This window comes from Eubalaena glacialis, chromosome 1 (genome assembly GCF_028564815.1).
Source record: "Eubalaena glacialis isolate mEubGla1 chromosome 1, mEubGla1.1.hap2.+ XY, whole genome shotgun sequence".
NCBI lineage: Eukaryota > Metazoa > Chordata > Mammalia > Artiodactyla > Balaenidae > Eubalaena > Eubalaena glacialis.
The window spans coordinates 83762413-83787514 of record NC_083716.1 but is presented as its reverse complement, the minus strand read 5'-3'; the positions used below and the strand labels follow the sequence as shown (position 1 = coordinate 83787514).

The following is a 25102-nucleotide window of genomic DNA, read 5'->3' as shown; positions in this document are numbered from 1 at the left end:
AGGCTGTACTTTTGCTTCTTATAAGAAAGACCAGCTGTTGCTAACTACCCTCTCCTTATTTATTGGTTCTTTTTTTTTTTTTTTTTTTTTTTTTTGGAATTTTCAAAAAGAAATTAAATGGAAGGAAATGGATTAGACCTTTTTTTTTTTTTTTTTTTGCTGCTACGAATTGACATGTCTGCTTTGAGCTAGAAGTCTGGAAATATATTAGTAGCCAGCTGTAAGTTTTTAATTAAAGTGGACCCACAAAAAAAGTGTAGGTGAGGAGTAGATACTGAGTAGTTCCCCTTTCAGGAACAATGGGATGTGAGCATCTCTGCAGCATTGCATTGAAGTCATTGTGTAAAAAAATCCCAAAACAAACTTAATTTGAGAATGACCCATAACTATTGCTGGCTGAGAAAAATGCCTTAAGATTAATTTCCTGGATGACACTATAATCTTTTCTAATGTATGTGTATTTCTAGTCTCAAATCCATCTTCATTGATAAGAAACCGAGCTAAAGTAGAATGAGCTGTGAGCAGCAGATAATACTATTTTTCTGAAGTGCACACCGTTTATGGTCTGTCGGTTGTCTTCCGAGCAATTGTTTATTGCTATTTTGCTTCTTGTCCTCGTCCTTCCTTAAGGTCACAGGATCCCAGCGCAGCAAGGTAAAACTATATATATGTGTGTATTTGTCTGGGTCTGAGTTTCAGTTTCTTGTGACATTTACCTTTGTTAGACCCAACATCTTGGATTCTTTTGTAAAAAAAAAAAAAAAAAAGTCTTGCAATCTTTCTACCACGTTTGTAGCTCCAATGCAGTTTGTCTCTTCAGTAGCCCTTCCTTGACACAGGTTTTATTCTTCTTGCAATTTGAATGACTCATAATTTGAAATTTTATCCTCTGTGTTGACTTTGAGCTGTGGACTCTGCTGAGATGAAAGAGTCCACCCTTTCGGTGATGAAATTTTAGCTGGTGGCTTTTCAGTGCAACATTTCATGCCTCATCCCTCTTGAGGGTTTTTATACCAGTCTTATTACTGGAAAAGAGATATGAGATATGGCATTCCTGGTGGGATTGGAAATAATCTTCTTTTCCATTGTGCTAGTAATACCTTCAACTGGTAATTGGAGAGGATACTCCATGATTTCAGTGTAAATTTAGCATTTCCTTATAGGGAAGAACTAGATGACTCTTTCTGTCTCTGAATATTCTGAAGAGCTAAGTACCTGGAAAATTTGCTAAGAGAAAACATTTTGGTCTAAAATCACAAAAATGCTCCTTTCATATGAACCCTGTTAAGCTAACATTTTATTTTCATGAGACTATTTAGTCGGAAAATCGATCATAAACATCCCAGGAAAAAAATACCTATAATGACTTTAGTTAAAGAAAAGAGAGAAAACTTTTCTGTTTGTAAGTGTAAAGCGTTCTTTTTTGCCTTCTGTTTTAAAAAGTGAAATATTTTCTGTTAAGGTGAATTTAGAATGTCATAAAGAATCTACTTAGAAGGAACAAATTATAATGTTTTTAACTCACTATTTGGAGGACTATATTGTTCTCATATTTTAAACTTTGAGTTCATGCAGATGTTATCAGGTCTAGCTCTAATCAGATGGATATAATTTAATGGTATATAATAGGCATAACACTTAATTATAGATTATGGGTTTAAATCAGTAGGTATAATGGGCGTGATCCTAATTTGCTGGATTTTTATAGTTTTATCACTAATGATCTCAGGTAGAATTCCTGTGACTTGTTGAGGGTTGAAAACATAAAGGGACTTCTAACATCCACCAAGATTTGTTTCACGATAGCACTGAAATTCATGCCCAAGAGTATTGATTTAGACGGAATGGGGGCGGGTAAGGAAGGCCAGGATGAGAAAGTATTGCTTGTTAAGAAAACCATTTTACTTTGAAAGAGGAGTGCAGTTTCAGGGAGATCTAAAAGCAAATAAAATTTGGTAAATAGGATCACATTTGGTGACATTACAAAGGTTCCCTATTCAGAAAAGAAGTCTGGGAGTAACTAATAGTGGAATCTTAGCCTGTACAGTGTAGGATTCAGGTCATACTGAGAACAAGAAATCAGGAGACATATGGCGCCCCGCCTGGGAGAATGGGCTACGTGCCTTGGATTTAGGATGGTGGGAGAGAAGTTCACATAATGGTGAAGCCTGGTAATTAATCCCCCAAAAAAGGAGATAGAGACCACCAGGTGTGACTGTCCCAGAATGAGACAGGATTTTAGAGTTGCCAGTGGTGCCACATACACGCATAACACAATAGGTGAGATTTGGGACTTTTCACTTCTTAACCAATGTTTGACTGACTCTCCGTGTGATTTCTATACTATAACTCATCATTTATGCCTAATCTGTGGAACAGTCTATTTGCAAAATACACACTCTGTGAGTAAACAATATGAACTCTTCCCAAGCTGAAGAACGAGGCCATGTTTTTAGAGCTGACAGAGAACCAATCACCTGCAAAGAGGGTTTTGTCTGAGGTTGGCCCTGTGATGACAGCAACACCACTGAAAAATTTGACTAGACAACTGGATTATTGCTTTCTCTTTATAAATTTAGTAATGGACCAGACTTTTTACATTGAGATGTCTGGTTGTTTAACATTATTTAGTATAGTCTAAATAGCGGAATTTTTCATTTAAGTTATAATGAATTTGAAAGGTCGCTTGGCAGTTTCAGTAATTCTTAAAACAAATTATGTTAAATAAATTTGGGAATAACATAGTGTGCTAATTGAATTTTATCCCTATAACTGGCTGATTATTAATATTTGCTGTACTTTCCACTTAAATTATCTATAAGAATATTGAGAAGAAGAAAGAAGTAGATATAAAAAGGTAGCATTATAAAGAAAATTTCCATGAGGAGTAACGTAAATAAAGCTCAAAAAACATGGAAAACAGGGAGTGGAGGCTAAAATGCCTAGTATTTACCAGCTCTTTTCTTCTTCCATCACATGTATGTTTTACTGATATGATCCTGTTAAAACTTGCCTGACTTAAGTTGATAATTTAATTCCCAGATTCATCTATTTATATGTATATTTACCTACAACTACTTATTTGAAAATTTAATTGCATATTTAGTTAGTAATTATATATAATCCTTTTTAGACTTGAGACTACTTCAATATTAAAACTATGAAAAAGGACAGTTAAATATTATAAAGAGGCCAATATTAATTGAAAGGGAAGAAACGTTTTAGCAGTTACCCAAAATGTTAATTACTACAGCGGATTGCTTTATTCGGCTTTGAACTTTTCATAAGCCAAAACAAATAATAATAATAACAAAGAGTAATATTTCAAGTCGAATGACTTTTCTGAGCACGATGGGTTTTTCTCACGTAGAACAAGAAAGAACTTTGGTACCACATTTTAAAATGATGATTTTGCAAAACATACAGCAACATTCTTCTGATGGTTGCTTCTCCTACTGCCATTCTTTCAAATCTGAGGGTGCAACGTTCGATGATAATATTCCACACAAATGCTTTCATTGAATCAAGTACTTTAATGTAGATTTATTACTTATGGAAAAACCTAAATTAATGACAGTGAAGCTTAAGTAAATCTAGAGGAATGGACCATTAACTCGCCTTCTAGACCATCTTTCTCAAGTATTAAGCAAGTTGCATCATCCTTTGGCAAATGCCCAGTTTCTAATTCACAGATGAATTCTCTGATGAGTCCCTGAGGTGCTCATTCTATCCTATTGATTAAAGAGAACTTCTTGTGTCTGAAATGCCAAATATGCCTGTGACAGAGTTGATATTCTGTCATAAAAACTTAGGAGACTAACCTATATTGTCTCCCAGATGGGCTTCAGGCATAACTAAAATGACATCATACTCACTAAGTACTCAGGCCAATACCCAGCTCATATTCCAAAGTATGTACCATTAGGTGTGAAAGAATCCATTTAGGTCTAAAATGTCTTAAGGATTGATGTTATATAGCTCTACACAGTGATAAAAGCACTTTTGTCTGGCCCCTCCAATGATCTAAATTTGAATAGAATTCAATTTTTTGGTAATTCTACAAGAATGAATTGGCTATATAAGATGTTCCCTCTCCAGTAGCTATATAATTTGATCTTTGAATGGGCTTATTTACTTGTGTTCATAGGAACACAGTAATTTAGATTAGCAGGGCTTCCTGAATCTTACCAAAGAGAACCATTGAATATTAAAAAATTGACGATAAAGCTATGGATATATAAAACATTGAAACAATTCTCTTTTATCAAGAAAATTTACACTTCTTTAGTTTCTACTGTGGAAGCTCTATGGTGTCAAAATATGGACCCTAGAGTGTTGAGTTGCTTGTCATACTGTTGAATCATAGAGGGGAGAGGGGGAAGGAATTTTCATGGCCAGTGTTCTCCAATACTCATGCTTATTGCTGCAATCTGCCAACTGCATTTTTATATACTGAAATTGTTGATCTGCAGTAATACCCTCCTGTCTTAGACCATGTTCCCTAGAAAACAGAGCAAAGAGGTTATTTGCTAACACTTTACTGGGGTTGCAGGTGTTACAATCTCAGGGGAGTAAGAGTGAGGGAAAACGAGAACTGACACAGGGAAGCAGAGAGAACACAGTAATGCATTCTTGAGCTGACCAGCTAACCACAACTAACCAGCCATACAGCTAGTTGCTAGGTTGTGTCGGATGCCCCTGGAGAGGCTATAGGAACAAGGAGCACTTTATCTGCTGGTTTCGTCCCACCTCCTATCTTATTGGTCACAGAGTGTTAATTTCTTCATACTTCCTGCTGATATTAACCGGCTCTTCCAGGTGACCCTTGGGGAAGCCAGAGCCAGCTTGGGTCCAGCCTGCCGAGAGTCCAGGCACTGCAGTCTCTCCATTTCCATCAGCATGTGGTTTTCTTAGACAATGGTAGTGGTGATAAGAGCCAGCTTTCGTAAGCACAGTAGTGGTGCAAGCCACTTCTAGGGCCACTGTACTTCAGAAGCAAGGCAAGTCGCTAAGACTTGGAGAGAAGGGGGTTCAGTGTGGCCTGGAGTACTGGTCCTGATACAAGGAAAGTTCCCAAAAAGCACAGTCCTCTATATTGTGTATGGTAATTTATGCATATGAACGTGCAGACCTAAATAGCATGTGAGTATGTAGACAACACATATTTAAACATATAATTGTGCATTTTTGACATGCACAATAATTTGACTTCATGTGCTATTGTTTTTAAAAATAATCCCAGTTGAGATTGACATATACACACTGCTATATTTAAAATAGATAACCAACAAGGACGTACTGTATAGCACAGGGAGCTCTGCTCAATAATCTGTAATAACCTAAATGGGAAAAGAATTTGTAAAAGAATAGATACATGTATGTGTATAACTGAATCACTTTGCTGTACACCTGAAACTAACACAACATTGTTAATCAACTATACTCCAATATAAAATAAAAATTAAAAAAAATAATCCCGGTTGAAGCTTATGCTTGGCCACATTATTTACAGGAAATGGGATACAGCAGAATCATTAAGAGCAGAGACACTCGAATAGACCACCTGTGTTTGAATCCCAGCTCCACCATATGGCTGTATGATCTTAAGCCTCAATTATCCTATCTATAAAATGGGACTAATTAAGGTCTCTACTGCATAGGATTGTGATGAGGATTAAACTAGTTAATGTATATAATCCACTCAGAACATTGCCTATCACGTAACAAACTCTATAAGTATTTGCTATTATCATTACATTTAATCAATTTCACTTCCTTACTAAAATCAAGTCAGAGAAGCCCAATGAGAGGAAATCTTTTAGCATAATGAGCACAGAACCTCCCAAGGCAGGAGACCTGAGTTCCCATCTGGGTGCTAACCAGGTGACCTTCAGCAGGTCACATTTAATTACCCTGTACCTCAGCCTTTTCATCTTTGGACTGAAAGCTTTGAACTGGATGTTCTCAGGGGTAATATCCACCTTTAAAACTGTCTGATTTGCTGTTTTTGAGTAAGTTCATTTTTCAGGGCAATTTCATAACTCTTCTAAGTGCATAAATACTGATCAGAAGCTTGCAAATTTTCGTTACTTTTCTTCTGATCTTTTGTGAAGGGGTGAAAAAGAAAATAAACTGCATGCTTTTTTAGTATAGGAATGTCACAATGAAAATGATTTATAGAAAATAATGTCTAGCTTCTGTACATGTATATGTGTCTCTACCTTTTCCTCATTTGGTATTTAAAATATCACACAATCATACATAATACAGTTAGATGAAGAAAAAAAAGTGTTGAGGGATGAAAAGCATTTAGGGACACAAAGTAGAGCCTTCCAAGAATGTGATTAATCCAGAAACCCATGCCACAGAGTCTTGCTAATTTGCTGCAGGTTGTCAGGACTAGTGATTCCAAGGTTTCCAGGAGTCTACATAAAATCATATAAATGTAAAAGTTTACTATATCAATAAAATACTGAGGCAATCTTCTTGTTTAGGAGAAGCAACAATTCCTGAAGCATTTTTCCCTTTGTAACCTTGGAATAATTTAAGGACTAAACTACATGTTGAAGGTATAGTGTTATATTTAAGACCCTTCAGCAATTCAAGCGGAATTTGGAGTGCGGCGGGACGAGGAACCCTACTTTTAAAAAGGTCCTTTAAAAAGTACTTTCAAGGTGCTATTTCCCTGAATAAGATACTTTTAAAAGATCTATCTCCAATTTGCTTAGAAAAGCTAATCTGCAGTAAATTTGAAATGAAAGAATTTTTTTCTTTCCACATAATCCATCATTTTATTGCCTGAAAACTTTCTAGTTTCACTTTTAAAGTTTTACTTTTTTATGTCATGATAAAATTTCCAATGAAAGATTAAATTATATACCCAGAAGCAGTTTTCAAAGGGGACAACAGAGTACAAAAAGAAATAACATTAAAGATGTTCTTGAAGAGAGAGCTTCCAACACAGAAATTCAAGAGTGGTCGACCTGATCCCTCTTTATGAAATATGATTTTCCTGCCTCTAGATCAGAGTGTGTTTTTTTGCTCGATATTTTTTCTTCAAATGTTTCTTATCATCTCCCCCGAAATATTATTCTTGAAATTTAGATGTTATATAAGGAAAATTAGCATGATCTTTGCTCAGGGAGTTTACTTTGTAAAGAAGGCAATTTGATATCCTGTGTTTCTTGGTCCTCCTGAGGTCTATCCATCATGAGTGATTTCAGTTACTGAAGAGGATACTGGGACCTTAGAATCTATTGTGCAGGTCGTTCTGGCAGATCTTTGAGCTGGCCTCCCTACTTCTGGAGCACAAATGGCGAAGGGTTTCTGTATTTGTTTTTCCTCAAGAATATATGGCATGCTGCCATCTTCCATCTTCTTTGGATTTCCTGATGACTATCTTTATATGTTGTATTGAGTCAATAGAAGAATCATTCTTTCTAACTCCCTTGCCTCTTTAGTTGATGAAAATAATAGTGCAGTTCCTTAAGACAGTAATTTCTTATCAGTTTTACTGGAAAGCTCTTTCACGAAGGGAGTTGGTTAAGCTAGGAAGTAAAAGTTCCAGAAATAGCTCTGGCAACGGGAGGAAAGTCAAAGATTGTTGGGTCTAAAAGGAAGAATCAAATGTTGCTCACTAATTTTAAATAGCACCTGAAGAGCAGACGAAAGGGTCTTCTTTCAGTTTTTCTGAAACTCTGTTGTAATGACAATATAGTTTTGTGTGTCTGTGTGGTTTTGTTTTCGTTTTGTTTTTGACTTCACAGGAAGAGGTTTAAACATGAAGGCAAACCATTTAGATGTTAGCATGGCTACATATAAAGCAAAGCTGCCTTTTTTTTTTTTTTTTTTCTTTTTTCTGCTTCCATTTAGGCCTATCACATAATTTAAGAAAAAATAAAAATTTAACCACAGGAGCTGTAACTATAGTGTGAAAAAAAACCCTGATCAATTTTGTTTTCGCAGCACGATATTATCAAAGATTTAAGAGACAAATTTGCCAGCCTCGGCGAGAACTCTCTGGTAACAGCATAAATGTCTGTGTTGGTTGCTTTTGATTTAAAGGTTTCTTTTTTCATTTGTTTGAGCCCATTTCTTTTACCCCCCTCCTTTTAGTTTATGTTCTTTTTCATATTCTGTAACTAGCAAGCCTTCATTTTTTAAACCTCTTCCATCTTCCAGTGTCTGTTTTCCGTACTTTGGATGGAAAGTTTATGGCAGCAAAGCTGTCACTCTGGCTACCTCTGCTGCAGCTCTTCCTGCTCTTAGGTCATATATGTTTTGGCCGTTGTGTTTATGGACATGATACTAATTGACTGTTTCATGTCCCATTGACTAAGCTTCTCTACCACGCCATTTGATGGACGCGCTGTCATAGGGCTCTATGCAACTTTCATTCTGCAACTTATACTGCTTGGTTCCGTCTCAATTCTCCAGCGAACTGGATAGCTCAAGTGAATGATCCTACCAGTCTTGAACTTGCTGTGCCTTTATATTTTATTTTGATTTCCTTCTGTATGTTTTCAGTGGTAGTTTAAGTGGAAAAGAACAAACTCTAGCCATTGCTCTAGCAGTACCATGCAGTATCGTTTGTTACCACCAGAGAATACAAAATATAAAGGCACCTTGCTTCTTTTATTCTTTGGGAGGGGACTGGGGAGATCTGTTATCATATGTCCACTACTTAGTTGAAGCCTACCTTTTTATCCATATCAGCTTTCAATTTTGCTTAAACTCTAACACGTCCTCAGTTAATGTTTCTCTGTCATTCAGTGATAACTTACAACTCGAGCCATTTGCTGAGCAGTATCAAGTTATGACCATGACTTGGGAGATGATTAAACACGTGACAAACTGATGCACGAATGTATCATTCAGAAAGTGCAAGTTTCAATGATGAAGTACAGTACTTCAAAAGTATGATACAGGCTTTGGACTAATCCAATCATTACAATTGAGAAAATTCATCCTGATAAATCAGTACCAAAAGTCTATCACAAGAAATATAAAGGGAAAAAACCAAGAGTTGACTATGTTAATAACATCTGTTGAATAACATTGTTGGTGTTGAAATGGTCCATAATGTTGTCATAGAGCCCATACATGAAGAGATGACTGAAAATATGGTTTATAGAAAGCTGCCCGGCTTAGTGATAGCTGCAACATAAATGGTTGGGATTTGTGTTCAGGAAAAAGAAATGGAAAAGCAAAAGCTTCTGTACCAACAAGCCAGGCTCCACGACCGCGGTGCGGCTGAGATGGTGCTGCAGACCATCAGTGCCAGCAAAGGTGAGGCTCTTGGCTCTACCTCGGAAGGGCTGATTCTGTAGATTTCCCCTTTACTCCTAGGAGCGCCCTTACTTAAATTCTACCGATTTATTTAGTCCCTGAATTTCTTGTTCATGACTAGGTCAGGTGACTTCACAAATGCCACCTCTCTTACCAAGTTCAATGTTGATTTTTTTTTTAATCAGAATCTTACTAAAAGATTGTTTATTTCTGTTCATTAAGTTTTGGAAATTATATTGGGACACAACTCTAACAAACTGATTATGTAAATCAGAGGTGGGCAAATGTTTTCTGATAGAGGCCAGAAAGTAAATATTTTCGGCTTTGTGAGCCATTGGGGCCTCTGTGGCATCTCTTCAACTCTGCCAGAGTGGCATGAAAGTAGCTAGAGACAATACGTAAATAAATGGTGTGGCCATGTTCCAATAAAACTTTATTTACAAAAACAGGTGCCAAGCTGGACTCGGCCCTCGGGGCCCTTGATGTAAATGTTTAGATTTTTTAAGTGAGTCATTTTTAGTAATTCAAGTACTGTTGCATTTTTCAGTACCCAGCCAGTACAAGCTGATTTTTCTTACATTGGTAATAGCTTCTTTGTGAAAACTTGACTGTAATTTTAATGGAATGGAAAAGTAATGGTGGTTATTAAGCCCTCCTCTCCAAATATAGGGATTATTTCATTTCTAAGATAAGTGGAGGTGACTAATGTAAAAATAAAACATAATATGCTAAATTATAGACAACTGGTTGGATTTAAAATTTTGTTATTATTATTCAAATAACTTAAAATGGTGACTAGTCATCCTAATAAAGCAAGGCTATAAACATATTAAGATAAAAGTGATGAAATGGAAATTATAGGAGTTGTTCAAACATACTATTCTTGAGGGAGGAGGGAGAATATTTTAAGTAGCTCATATTCATTTCAATATTATTTTAATACACATGATTTGTTTTGAATTTTAATAATTTTAGGTGTCAGTATTTCAAAATCAATTGTTTCTTCCTGTTCGTTTTTTCTGTGTTCTCATATAGTTTCAATCATGGACATATTACACAGAATTTAGGAAAAACATTGGTGGCAAAATATGCATTATGACTCTTTTAATTTTTTTTTGGTTGTTATATGAGTCAGTCTGTCCCTCTCCACCATGACATAGGTTTGTAGGAGGTGAATAATGACTTTAAAAGTGCACATTTTGAGATAGAATTGGTTAATGTAGCAGGTGAAGTGATATAAGGAGCACAATATTTTGTATTTTTAAGGTGAAACTGGACCCATGGTGGCTGCTACTTTGAAACTTGGAATTGCTATCTTAAATGGCGGGAACTCTACAGTACAGCAGGTATGTCATTGAGCCTTTCACATAATGTGCTTTTCGAAGAGATGGACCGTATAGTCATCCTGTTGAACTATTTTAGTCATCCTAAAAGAACTATTAGCTGTACATTAGTTGTACTTTTTTTTTTTTCATTTTCTATGTAAAGTATGCCTTTATTTTATGGTCATCGTGTCCCAGTATCCAAATATCTCCCAGGTAGCACAATAAACACCCCTTCTAGGTAGCACAATAAATAATAACTCTGTTTAGAAGTCTGAAGTCAGGTCATATGGTGTCATCATTTGCAATGCTGCATTTCATGTGAATAAGTTGGCGTAAAGCAGCTGATTTGTTTTAATAGTGAAAAATAAATACCCTTATCTAGGGAGCCTAGTTTGGTAACATGTTTTATAGTGCTATATCTCCTAAAAATTGACTCTGAAGATTTTGTTGTATATTTGGTACAAAGCTGGCTCCTACGTTAACATGTAAACAGAATACACCATTAAGAATTTTTCTAGTTGTAATTCTTTCTATTCTCCTAAGATATGAGAAAATCACTTCCCAACCAAGTTTTGTAACGATACTCTGTCTAAAAGTTAGACATTATCTGGACTGGGATTTTGATAACTTCAACCAGTTATGACAAAGGATGCAATCTACATATCCAACTGAAGGCCAAGGTCTGTTGAGTTTGTTAGAATAAGAGTATTTGAGTGACTTACTACAAATAACAAATGCTGGAGAGGGTGTAGAGGAAAGGGAACCCTCCTATACTGTTGGTGGAAATGTAAGTTGGCATGACCACTATGGAGAACAGAATGGAGGTTCCTCAGAAAACTAAAAATACAACTACCATATGACCCAGCAATCCCACTCCAGGGGCGTATACCCAGACAAAACTATAATTCAAAAAGATACATGCATCCCTGTGTTCATAGCACCACTATTCACAATAGCCAAGACATGGAAGCACCCTAAATGTCTGTCAACAGATGAATGGATAACGAAGATGTGGCACATATGTAAAATGGAATATTACTCAGCCATAAAAAAAGAATGAAATAATGCCATTTGCAGCAACATGGATGGACTTAGAGATTATCATACTAAGTGAAGTAAGTCAGAAAGAGAAAGACAAATGCCATATGATATCACTTATATGTGGAATCTAAAATACTACACAAATGAACCTATCTACGAAACAGAAACAGACTCACAGACATGGAGAATAGACTTGTGGTTGCCAAGGGGGAAGGGGTGGGTGGGGAAGGGAAGGACTGGGAGTTTGGGGTTAGCAGATGTAAACTATTATATATAGGGTGGATAAACAACAAGGTCCTGCTGTATAGCACAGGGAACTATATTCAATATCCTGTGATAATGGAAAAGAATATGTAAAAGAATATATATATATATATATATATATATATATATATATATACTGAGTCTCTTTGCTGTATAGCAGAAATTAACACAACATTGTAAAGCAACTATACTTCACTAAAGAAAAAAAGAGTATTTGAGTGACTTAAAAAAAGACTGTCACAGGTGTGTACTGCATACCTCTGGGGACAACATTCACATGGCCAACAGTGTGGCTCTGAGCTCAGAAAAAAATCTTATGCTCATTGAAGAACAACAAAGCACAACATAATATAAGCATCAGATTGTGTTATTCTAAAACCATAATGTCTCTCTTATTTTTGTATCTTGGCTTCTGTATGAGAAAGAACGGTTGAACAGGGAACTAATAACTGTTTCTTTCTTGGGTAAGTTTTAGTCAGGCAGGTAAAGGGCTACCCTCATTGAAGGAAAGGAAGGCAAATGAGAACTTTAGAATGTTTGACTTCAAGTTGTTGTGAACCTCAGAATCACTACAGTGGCACAAAGCTAGGAATAGGCTCCTAGAAACCTTTGAGTCTAAGAAAAGAAAAGCAGAAAATTTGAAGGTTTCTTTTGGGTTAGTAAAGTTTTGGACTAGGTGAATAAAATTCATCTTTATGTTGTTCTCAAATTGTATATTTTTTTCTGTAAATATAATCATTACATGTTAGTACTGGAAGAGAACATAGACATAACCTAAGCGAGGGTTCTTAGCTTTTTATTGCCTCTGACAGTTCATTGAAATCTCTGGCCTCTCGGTGTAATGTTTATAAGTGCACAAATTAAAATTACACAGATTGACAAAGGAAACCAAGTATATTGAAATGTGGTTATCAAAGTATTATAAAATAAGTTTTCGATAAAGTAATATGTTTCTTTATGAACTCATTAAATAAAAGATCTAGTATTTGGTCTAATAATTATTGAGAAGAAAAGATGTGTCTAAATATTTTTAAATAGCTACAACAGCTGTAATGTGATATGAAAATACCTGAAATCTTCATTGGTGACAAAATCATAGCTACTACTAATCCTAGTGTTTGTTGCTTAGATTACTGGTTGAAAGGAACGCTAAATTTCAGTTAGAAGTTAGTAAAAATAAAGGTGAATTTTCTCCCATCCAATTTACAGATTTTCTTTTTTGCTTTCCATAGTAAATGACTACATGACTTTTTTTTAAAAAGGAAAAATAAAACCAACCTAATCTCGCCACAATACTTATAAATAAATAATTTCCCTTGACTTATGTATTGCTTCAAAAGACCTTAATTGTATAGTATATATATTCAGAAATCCTTGGAGCCAAAAGGAACCTTGAGAGACCATGTAATAAATGTACTCATCGTCTGTACAGATCTTTTCTTTTTTCCTTAAACCTTCAGATATATATTCCACCACTCCCCTTTGACCCTGTAACCCATATTCATTTTGTTTTAAAAGGCCAATGATTAATAAGTGCTTCATGTTTTATTAGACCAATAAGTTATCACACACACACCCCAAAATGGCTCTGCGTTTTTGTGTGTCTGTATTTATGTGTATCTATGCATGTGTAGGTGTATGCATATATGTGTGTATATATATACACACACACACAAATATATATATACTGTGTATGTGTATACAGCCTTCACATATTTAGTTTTATATTACCTTTAACTCTCTGATTTCTGGAAAAAGAGTACTACCAATATCTTGACTGCTTAGCTGAGCCCTATCTAGATAAGCTCTGATAATAGGAATTAATCCCTTCCATTCAAGATTCAGAGAAGAGCAGTATCTTTATTTTCTTAAAACCTTTGGTGTGCCTCTGTCATCTTATCATCTTGTATGTACTTTTTTTTTTTTTAATTGGGGTATAGTTGCCTTACAATGTTGTGTTAGTTTCTGCTGTACAATGAAATGAATCAACTATATGTATACATACATCCCCTCCCTCTTGGACCTCCCCGCCCCCCATCCCACCCCCTAGGTCACCACAGAGCACCGAGCTGAGCTCCCGGCGCTATACAGCAGGTTCCCACCAGCTATCCATTTTACACGTGGCAGTGCTCGTACGTCAATCCCAATCTCCCAGTTCTTGCCCCCGCCCCGCCCCGTGTCCACATGTCCATTCGTCTTCGTCTCTATTCCTGCCCTGCAAATAGTACTTCTTATCTGAAACATCCAGCACATTGTATCTACATTCAAAGTAGCTGTTGCATCGTGGCATGTGACAACACACTAACAAATGGGAACCATGCATTGCTTTAGCATTTTTTACATTTATGTTTCACCAAAATGTTGACCACAGAATCTGGACATCATTCTGAGAAAAGAGGAGAAAAATTAATAGTCACATGATTCCCACCAGTCCTTGGGTTTAGAGACCATGGTAATGGAAACTGAATTTCTGTCTGTAACATTAGCATATGGTAATCAGAGCTCTCGGATTGGGACGCTGTTTAAGGAACTCACTTTTGTAATGAAATCTGTGAATAGCATACAGGTGGGCCTTCTTCCCGGTAAACTTGAACTAAGTATCTGAATCTCCAGATACTTACAGAGTGACATGAAGAGAATTAAGAGTATTATTTCCCCCCTGATATTTATGCTGCTTATGGTGTTTTGTAAAGCAACTGCCTTGTTCCAAGCCATGTGTATGTCCTGCTGCACTTAGAAATGTGCAAGTCTCTTGCTGTGACATGCTTATCACTGTTTCGTGGTCAAGGTGATGTTCATCATGTTTGTATGCACTGGATATTTTTTATCTTTATTTCAGAATCAAAGGACGTTTTTATTGTTTCTTATTTAACAAAAAACGAGATTTGTGATAAGTGACCATGTGGTTTATCTATCTACTGTAGAAAATGCTTGACTACCTCAAGGAGAAAAAGGATGTGGGCTTCTTTCAGAGCCTTGCTGGCCTGATGCAGTCATGCAGGTAAGCACATGCTTTTCTTGCTTTGGTTCCACTCAATGGTTGTACCTTTTAAAGTACTTGTTTTACATTACCGAAAGCACTTATACATAGAAGAATTTTTAATGATTAAACACACTTTTAAGTGGGACAAAAGTGTGGAAGTGTCTTATGTTCTATCTTGCTGTTAGGTGTTAGTAATGTCTTAATTACTAATTGTTCCACGTTAATAATGTCTTAAAATAGTCTACCCTGTGCTTAAATAGGAACCTTGGAGAATTAATGTGTATTCTGCATACTTGGAAATGAGTAGTGTATGATTTTTAAAAGACAAAAAACAAAATTCTTTTTCATTTTATCTGGGAGCCATTAGACCACTTCTCATCAGCCCTAAATGAATGAGCCTTAACCATGATCATCATGATCACGTTCATCATTTCCTGTTTTTTACAGTATTTGAAATCATTCTGACAGCATTTGACTAAGGAACCTGCCACATACTTAATGTTATTATTCCAACTGGAAAAACATGATCATTCTAATTATATTTCAGTATGTCTGCTAGCTTTGTAACGTTCTCCCAAAGTTGAAACCCATCAATGCCATATGCTTGACTTTCACATGGATCGTGTCAGTGTGGACCCTGGAGAGAAACTAGTCTGCTACTAGGAAAATATGGTTGGTAGGCATGGAGTCAGTGTATGTTTTCAGTATCTGATAACATTTGGTTCACGTTTCATGATACACAGTTTTTAGACATTTGCTCTCCTGAAGAAAGAAAACGTTCTGTTAGGCCTCTAAATGTTTTCCTCCTTGTTATTGCAGTGTCCTTGACCTAAACGCATTTGAGCGACAAAACAAAGCTGAAGGACTTGGGATGGTGACCGAGGAAGGATCAGGTATTGATCACTTAAATTAAAAGCATCACGTGTCCCCACTTCTTCCCTGAAATTACCTTTGCAATACAGAGAGATACAAGGTTATCTTTAAATGGACACAGTGCTTATGTGACTCATTTAGAAGTTCATAGTTAGACACCCATGCGGGTCACACCCAAAACCCAATCTTCCATGTTGGTCATTGACTCCTTTTTATTCCAGACCTACTGTCAGTGGCCTTTCCCCTAGTTGGGTAGTAAATAAATATCCCTTATTAGAGAATTATCTATAAAATTCTAAAGCCCATGGATGAGCCACATTAGAAAATGTTTGACTTTCTTTGGCCACTTTAGCAAACTGTCAGGCTTTCAAATTCTTCTGTCTCCTTAGGATACTGATGCTTTCAGATCCTTCAATCCACCACTAGTGGATCCTTCAATCCACCACTAGTCTTACTATCTCCTCCCTTTTAGCCCAGTTATCCTTCTATCTCATATATCCATGTCTTTGCAAGTCCAAATTGTTTAATGAAATAAAGAGTAATTTTTGTGTTTAAATAACTCTGATCACTTAATTTACATGTGCATGAAAATAATGACACCTAATCTTAGAGCTTTTCTCTCTATAAATAGATGTATGAACTAGAAAATTCAGCACACAGTGCATTTAAAGCAGAAATAACTATAGTTGCACATTCGTTTTGGTATTTATTAAGAAGAAAGTATCTTCACTATTTTTGGTTTTGATTTGTTTCTATTCTTTTGTGTTTGATTTTTAAATTAATTTAGTTTGAATAAGGCCCTGTGTGTTTATCTGTTTTTGTTTGTTTGGCCTGGTTTGGAGTTGTCATCAATGTATTGGTTTTGGAACATTGGGTCTTCTATAAAACTAATCTTATTGCAGAAAATAAATTTTCTCCCCTCTGCCATTTGTAGTCTGCTTGCGTTTCTGAAATGTTTTAAAATTTACTAATCTCTCTAATTATCTCTGTATATTTTTGTTCTCACAATAGGAAAAAAATTAGCTGCATTTTTCTTCTGGTATTTTAAAGATTATCATGTATACATATGCTAACGCTGCTGCTTCTGTATATATCACCTGTGTAATTTTATTTTCTGCTTGGCATTTGAATGTATAGGTTCAGTAATCAAGTATTCGTCACACGGTTATTTAATTGGGATAGCTACCTTCAAGAAAAATCACCAGCAGAATTCTGAACTTACTTAGGTTTTTTGAAAATGGACATCAAGCCAAATGTCTTCATTACTAACCTTTGTGTCGACAGTTAACAACACCTGGCCTTGAGGGGCCCATCTGGAGAACTCAGAGCCATGACAAATCCCAGGTCCCATTAACTGCATGCCTCTAATGTCTCACAGAAGTCCTGGGCATTTTCCAGCTGGAAAGTGCCTAAAAATGAGTCAGTTCTCTATCCAAAGTCTGACTTCCCTGTCATGGAATTAGAAATCAATTTCATTTTCCCCTGCAGTTTTTACCTAATGTACCAGAGGCTCTGAACACAATTCCATTAATCATTCTGAATCACTCTTTACATCAGCTCCGCACAAAGAAATAGTGACCACACAGGTTTATTTTACTGGGCCTCCTAGCCTTTGTCAACCAGATATAGATGAGAATAACATTTGTGAGTCCCAAATCAGAAATAACTTGATGAGAGTGACCATCCTAATGTGAGAATTAGTTCTGTCTCTCAATATGAGATTGGTTTGATTAGTTTATTCTTTTTAAAGACGCACACAAAAATAATTGCCCAAATTGATTAACATGTTTTCCATTTTATTTCCTTACAAACAGCAAAGCAAAAACAAACTCTCAACTTCTTTCTTTTTACCCATTTCCTTTTCTTTCGACTACCGTCAATGTACTATTCTCCCTTCCTCAGTCATCACTCATGAGCGTGGTAATTATTAAAAATGAACTGCCTTTTCTTCATTTGCTCCTTTATTTGTTGTTAGTTTGTGTACAGTCTTGATAGTGACCGTGTATGTGCATTTTTTCCTTTTATAGACCCTTTTAACAAGTAGATTGTTTACTTTCCATCATTATGCATCCTTTTCCTTTTAAAACTTATGTATCAAGCTTTCCTTTTTCTTTTTTTTTCCTCATCCTATGAGGATGTGCAGTTATTAACATATTAGACCTGAAGGGGCAACAAGTATTTAAATGATGGTTTTAGATTTGTTTGGTTCTGTTCTTTCATTTAAAAAAAGTTCTGGTGGACCCAGTGTTTGCAGCTGTTGTGTAAATGAATGAATATGTGTAATAGACTCCCTGTGGCGCACGGGAAAATCAGTGCCAATCCAGTGTGTGCTATGAATGGCTGCGTCTCATCTTAGCCATTGGGCTCTGCCACTTCCCTTCCAAGTATTGAGAGATCTATAGAGTTTTTCTCTATTCCTTTGAAAATATCACACATTAAAAACCTTCTACCATAAAAACAAATTTTCATTCTTCAGACCGCATTTAAAGAACAGTAGAAACAGTAGCAAATGTTTACTCTTCAAGCTAGGATAATAACAAAGATGGCATTGGTATTGCAAAGTAGTCTCTAAAAGACATAACATACAATGAAGAAGGGATGAGATTTTTTGAATAGTACCTAGTATGTCAACAGGGCTTCAGAGATTAAGTTGTGCTTTCTGAATACACACCGTTGCCTTCATCAAAATATCTCTTAGGGGAATATGCAGTGACAACTCATTCGCTGTAATGAATGGTACACTATTTCCCAGATTGAGAGCACCTATACTGACTCTATCTTTTGGCATATTTTTAAAATTTCTGTTACGTGACCATTCTTTTAAGCTTCTGCAACTATTAAGAAAAGTTTGTACTCTCGAAGGAGAAAGAACATTGGTCATCCCTCTTGGAAAACATAGAAAAGGCTGAAAACTCTAAATCTGTTAGTGATATCCTTGCTTCAAAGCTTGAGTCTTGTGCAGTATAGGCTCAGGAGTGAGAAAATAATCTGATAGATCTAAATCTCCATCCTAACCAATTATCTTTATTAAGCTAAATCTCTTCCCGATGATGATAAAATGACCATAAATTATATTGCCATGGAAAATGTGTATAACTTGAATATATGAACTTTTTCATACCCACAACTTTCCCATGAGGTATTTTCCCTATTTTATAAATAAGGAGAGTGAGGGAGAGAAAGATAACATGGCTTGTCCAGGGTCACACAGCGAAGTGGCAGGGTCAAGGCTGAAATGCAGGCCTTCTTCCCGTCTTTAATTTGCCCATTCCACATGCCTACTCCCTTCCCCCCCATCCTTCAGTAGTCTTTGGGGGGCTTATTTTGTGTCCAGCATGTTGGCTTAGGTAGAATTGTTGGTCCCTTAATGTCATGTCTCCCTTCAAAGACACCCATCTATTGCCGATTTTTGCATCCACTGTTGAAGTTTTAATATCACTTTTAAGCTTTTTATGGTTACACATGACATTCCTCATCTGGTGTTGAGATACCATTAGGGAATATGTGCTTCTTTGAGGTTTATATACAGCTGTCCCTCTATATCCATGAGGGGTTGGTTCCAGGACTCCCCCCTTTCCCCGCCCCCCCCCCGCAGATATCAAAATCCACAGATGCTCAAGTCCCCGATATAAAGTGGCATAGCACGGTCACACCGCTGTATCTGCAGATACAGAAGGACAACTGTATCTGGATCTCAGGCTAATTGTTTATATTCCTTTCTCTACACTGTTACTGTCCTGTAGCCCTATCCCACCTTACTAAATTTCCCCCATTTCTACAAAAGCCTGGACCTCCCCCTTGTTTTTTTTTTTTTTTTAAAAAAAGGTTCTTAAGCAAATGTGTTTAGATTTGTCACGTGCTCAGTGTTGTCATCTCTGTGTATTTTGTAGTCCTGTGTGTTTTCTTTTAACATAGAGTGAAGTTCAAAACCAAAAACATATATAAACCTTTGAAATTTCATTCCATCCTTGGATTTTTAATTTGTTTTTCCTCAGTACCATTTAACCTCATTAGTAATTCATGATGAGCTTGAAAGTACAATTTTCCTTCTTTCAAACGTCTTCTTGGAATATAGTCGAAGATACTGCATTTTATTTTTGATCATTTTGCAGGGATCCTTGACTTCGTAAAGCAAGATGAAATTGCGAAGCTGATCTGATTCCTCAGAAATTGTTTGATTTTCTAAAATGTTATATAAAACATTAATACAAGTTAAACTTCTCAAATTTCCACCTGTAACTGATAATGTGTTGCATTGAGGTTCTTGCCGATATATTTATAGTGACCTCATGAAGTTTATGTGAAGTTGAGGAAAAAAGGATTCCTTTTAATTAATGAATGAAAGGGAGAATTAAAGCAATCTTTAAATATTGGCTACCCTAATTTTTCGTTAGTGTTTTTAGTGCTTAATTATTTATTGGCTTTCTCCCGCCCCAGATTTTCAAAGTACTTTCCCAGGTGTAATCCAGTGCTAACATCTGGGTTCTGACTATATTACTCTGCAGTTCCTGTGGGTAAACTTTCTCTTCAAGAAAAAGCCTGTAGTTCATGGCACTAAATAGATTTTTTTTTAACATCCTTGCAGTTTTTAAACTTGAAGCAGTCATTTAAATTTGAGTGGCTATTACGTGCTAGACACTGTCCTAGGCACTGGCGTTCTACAGGAGTCCAGTATTGTGTAGACAGACTTGTAAACAAGCAACTTCAGAACAGTGCCCTCTGTGTAAGAGAGAACTGAGTTGATACTTAGCTGCCAGGGATGGGAAAGTATCACCATAGACATAACAGGTAGCCTGAAGTAGAAGTTTATCTGGTAGATAAGGAAGGCAAAGAAGGGCATTCCAGTGGAAGGGATCAGAATCAGCCTATGCAAAGTTTAAGGCACAAAACATATCAGAGGACGGTAACCAACCTGGTGTGGTTGAAGAGAAATGAACCCCCTAGAAGATGGAAAGATAGTTTGTGAGAGGCGCCGAAGGACCTTCTTTGCTCTTCCCAGGAATTTGTACTTTCTTTCTGAGACCCTGGAGAGCCATTAAATAAGTAACACTTAAGTGATACATTATGTTTTGTGTGATGATCCACCTGCAATTAAATTCCTACATTCACTGTTCGAAATGCTTCCAGTAGAACCTACTAACACTAAAAGGCACAGATCTCTCCTTTCTTAGTAATGCTAGTGTATTAAATAGACATGGGGTTCTCCAAAGAGAGTGGTCACCACCATTTCCTTCACGGCAGCTGGGGAACTCTGCTTAACGATAGATTGCAGGGAATTCTTCAGAGTATGCTTTCCATAATTACCGTTACTGGAGTCAGTCTGTTGATCAGGAAGAGTGTTATAATTGGATTGCCTGTAGCTGTTGTTGTCAGCAACAGGGTGTAAGATGGGTGTCCCATGTGAAGGCACGGAGATCAGTTAGGATGCTGGTGGATGGAATGGGTGAAGGACATTAAGGATTTCAGTTAGAGTAATGACAACTGAAAGGCACTAAGAGAAGGCTACAAGAAGATGCAAACTACTGAATATTAGATATGGGATGGATAAACAACAAGGTCCTACTGTAGAGCACAGGGAACTATATTCAATACCCTGTGATAAACCATAATAGAAAAGAATGTATATATATATATATATATATATATATATAACTGAGTCTCTTTACTGTACAACAGAAATTAATACAACATTGTAAATCAACTATACTTCAGTAAAAAAAAGAAAGAAAAAAAAGAGACGGCTGTAAGAGAAACAATCTGCAAATCATGTTTGAAAGCAAAAGGTTTCTTCCCCCACAGCTAACCTATAACTTTAATTCTGTTTTCCATCGGTCACACCTAACTTTTTTCACACACAGTGGTCATTGGTATTATCTAGGAATGCATTTTATACACTGGTGTCAGGTTGTTACCTTAGATTAAATACATGTACTGAATGGAATTATGAATGATTTATCATATCCACAATCCACCGGTATTCTATATTTTATAAATCTAAAGGGTTTTTTTTAATGACTTCATGCCGTTAAAACTTCACATTTATTCCTACTGTGCTTTGCATATTTCAAAGCAGTTGTACTTGTTTGGACCAATTTGATTCTCCCAACAGCCCTATGAATTCAGGAAGTCAGGAGACTGTTAATTTCCATATCAAAATGATGAAACAAAGACTCAGAAAGGTGTGAATTGACTTTTCTAAAGCCACGTGTCTAGAATATGGTTTTCCTTGGGTTCTAAAATTCATAAAAACAAGTTAGGAGTTCACAATTTAAATAATGTACAGTAAGTGTAATGATTGTTAGTCAGAGATTGATTACTGATGTGAGCTCTATGAAGTGTAGAAACTATGGCACACTGGATGGATTCGGAAGGACCTTACAATATCGAAATTACCTGTTTATTGCCTGACTGTGACCTTCTTGAGGTTAGGGATTGTGTCCATTGGTCTTTTTTGTCCCTAGCACCTCACAAGGTGCCCAGCATATAGGAGACTGTGAATGTTTGCTGAAGTTTACTGAATTCAAGTCCTTTACCTGTTAATAGCTGTAGGACAGTAGTCAAGTTACTTAATTCCTCAGTTGTTTACCAAACCACAAGATGGGATCGTATCACCTCATTTGTAAGATTTTTGTAAACCTGAAATGAAATGATGAGAAAATATATCTAGCACAATGCCTAGCACACCGTAGTCACTAACTAAATGTTAATCGTAAATCCATATCAAATTTTTTATTCTTCGTTAGTTGAGTTGTAATATTATTCAAGCAGCCATATTTAGACCATTTAAGCAATGATATGAAAACTACCCACATGGAATCAAATACCTGACTTTTCCCTATTTAAAAATATTTTTAACCTTTATCCTTCAGTGTTTTCATATACAAAATAAATATTTAAGTCCTCTAAAGATTAGTAAGTAATCAGAATTATTTCCTCCATGGCAATGGGGGGCTCTTGAGAGCTGTTTAACAATAGATTACAGGGAATTATTTGATGCAGCCAGTGTCATGTTTCATGCTACTCACCCTTTTATCTCTGCATCATTAGAGATGCTGACCCTACAACGATGGGGAGCTTAGTCTTCTGGAGTCTATTGATGCTAATTCAATTGTTTATATATATAGTAGTCTTTTTATTTATTTCATTAATTTTAGAACAGTTATTGATAATTAATTATTAACAGTTAAATCAAGCTTTGTCTGGAGATAAGTCTGCAGACTTTGAGCTATATCCATGGATATTCTAAGTAAAAATTCTAAGTAAAAACAACTGTGTTTATTGAACAAACACTTGTGTACTTTTCTATTAGTTGGATAAACCGATTGTGAGTAGAAAAGCCTTTAAAAGTGTGTTAACTTTATTAGATCTCTAAATGAGGAATTACTTTTTATTGGTAGCTTGAACAAATAAGGTCTACCTAATATTATTTCCAGGTGAATACTTATATTTTTGAAAATATTTGGTCCATTAAAATTAAGGTGGCTTTTTGAAAATACAAACACATTTAATACCTATGTTCACATAACTATATTTATCATGTAGGCATGTTGTTCCCATCTTTATTTAGTGTCATTACCACTGCTACTAATAATATTAACCTCTCCACAATTGATAAAAAACGGTCATATAGATTGTGCAGAGCCAGTGAGGTAGACAGTGTACGCTTTCCTTTCATTTTATAGGTGAGGAAGCTGAGGCACAGAGAACAAACTCGTCATCACAACAGTATTGAAATAACTCTCCCTTTATTACAGTGTTAGAAATTATAAGCCCCTTATCATTAAAAATAAAACCAAAGGAATGCCCTTCACACTATCTACATTTGGCCATCATGCAGCTATTGCAAATAATATTTTTAAAATATAAGAGCACTTTCAACTACATTTTACTCCATTTTGTTATTTATTATTAACCTTAGTTTCCATCTTACAATGGAATTTCTTTTGCATACATCACAAAATAGACTGTTGCTTGTGTACCTTCTGCAGACATAAAGCCATCATCCGTCTCTGTTCCTGCACTGCCTACATGCAGCATGGGCAATGGCAGCATTTTAATCAGATACTAACGTGTTCATTAAGCAATAGCACCTTAGTCGATATGATTAACCTGGTGTCAATTGATGGTAAATGAAGGCTTGACCTGCCCCTCCCCCCCCCCCCCCCCGCCTTTCCCTCTTGTTCTGCTGTGTGCAGCGTGTCCTATGTAAGTGAAGTTACTCGTATGTGTTTCGGTATACAGTCCGGAAAATACTGTGCATGCCAACAAAAAAAAACCCTTATGTTGTAAATCAATGTGCATCGTACAGAGCATTTTCAGGCACACTGGTAGACTACATGTTAATTTATTTCTGTGTTAACTTTTCTGAATACTTTCTACCAAGGGTTACTTACTCCACATTGAATATGTGAACATTGAAAGTATGTCCGTTTTTTTATTGATTCAATTTTCTGAAAAACGAAAAAACCAAAACAAAACATCTTAGATGGGTTCACAAGGAAAGAGTCAATAAGTCTGTGTAACTAACTCATAATAGTTTGATTTAAATAGCATTTTAAAGTATCTTCATGAAATGATACTAAGTGTAATCAATGAAGAGTTTAGTTTATTAGCCTAGACTGTTCCCTTTTTTCCTATCCTGTCATGAACGTGAACATGGAGGAATGGGCTTATCAGCCATGTATTGAGATTCAAAACAATGTGCATTTAACACATTAAACTTGCCACATTGCATTTGTAGACGTGGTGATCTTAATTTGGTCACCAAATATAATATCTTGCAGGCTAACAGGGAAACCAGTACAGTGATTTTATGTACTTTTTTTAATGTTTATATTAGTTTTCAAAATGGTTTTGCTTCCTAACCCTCCCATTATATGAAGCCTCTCACTTTGAAAGTCACAGACTGCAGACTGGTAAGTCCATCAACTCTCTGTCATTATGATCATTCATAATTTTAGTTCCAGTAAACACATGATCATTGCATAGTTTTCTTTCTTAGCCCGAAGTATTTCCAGACTGAAAAGTTATTATTTTTTTAAATACATGAGTATATTCATTCACTTGCCAAACAACATTTCTTTTTTTTTTTTTTGGTCATTTTGCTTTCTAAACAAATTGAGATTCCAGAGCATACACTCATAATGTTGACAGTGTTTTTTTCACGGACACTCTATGCTTTTAAAATCAGCTTTCATTTGTGTGGTGCCCGTTTTTTGTTCGTTTCCTTCTTTGTGTTTTTGCTTTCAAAGTAAATTGTGATCAAGATACAATTAAATTGAAATGTAGGTGAAAGATCGGAACCCTTTTCTGAGGCTTCATCCTTGCC

The 25102-nt window shown here is 36.0% G+C and overlaps 1 protein-coding gene across 1 annotated transcript in view; it reads left to right on the top strand.

Annotated features, from left to right (window-relative positions):
• RYR2 (ryanodine receptor 2) overlaps window positions 1–25102 on the top strand; it is a 537153-nt gene that overhangs the window by 450037 nt on the left and 62014 nt on the right. Inside the window, exons 80-84 of the mRNA XM_061190410.1 lie at window positions 631–654; window positions 9189–9288; window positions 10555–10634; window positions 14843–14919; window positions 15721–15794. Of these exons, the coding sequence (XP_061046393.1) occupies window positions 631–654; window positions 9189–9288; window positions 10555–10634; window positions 14843–14919; window positions 15721–15794 (355 nt within the window). The remainder of the gene's footprint in view (window positions 1–630; window positions 655–9188; window positions 9289–10554; window positions 10635–14842; window positions 14920–15720; window positions 15795–25102) is intronic.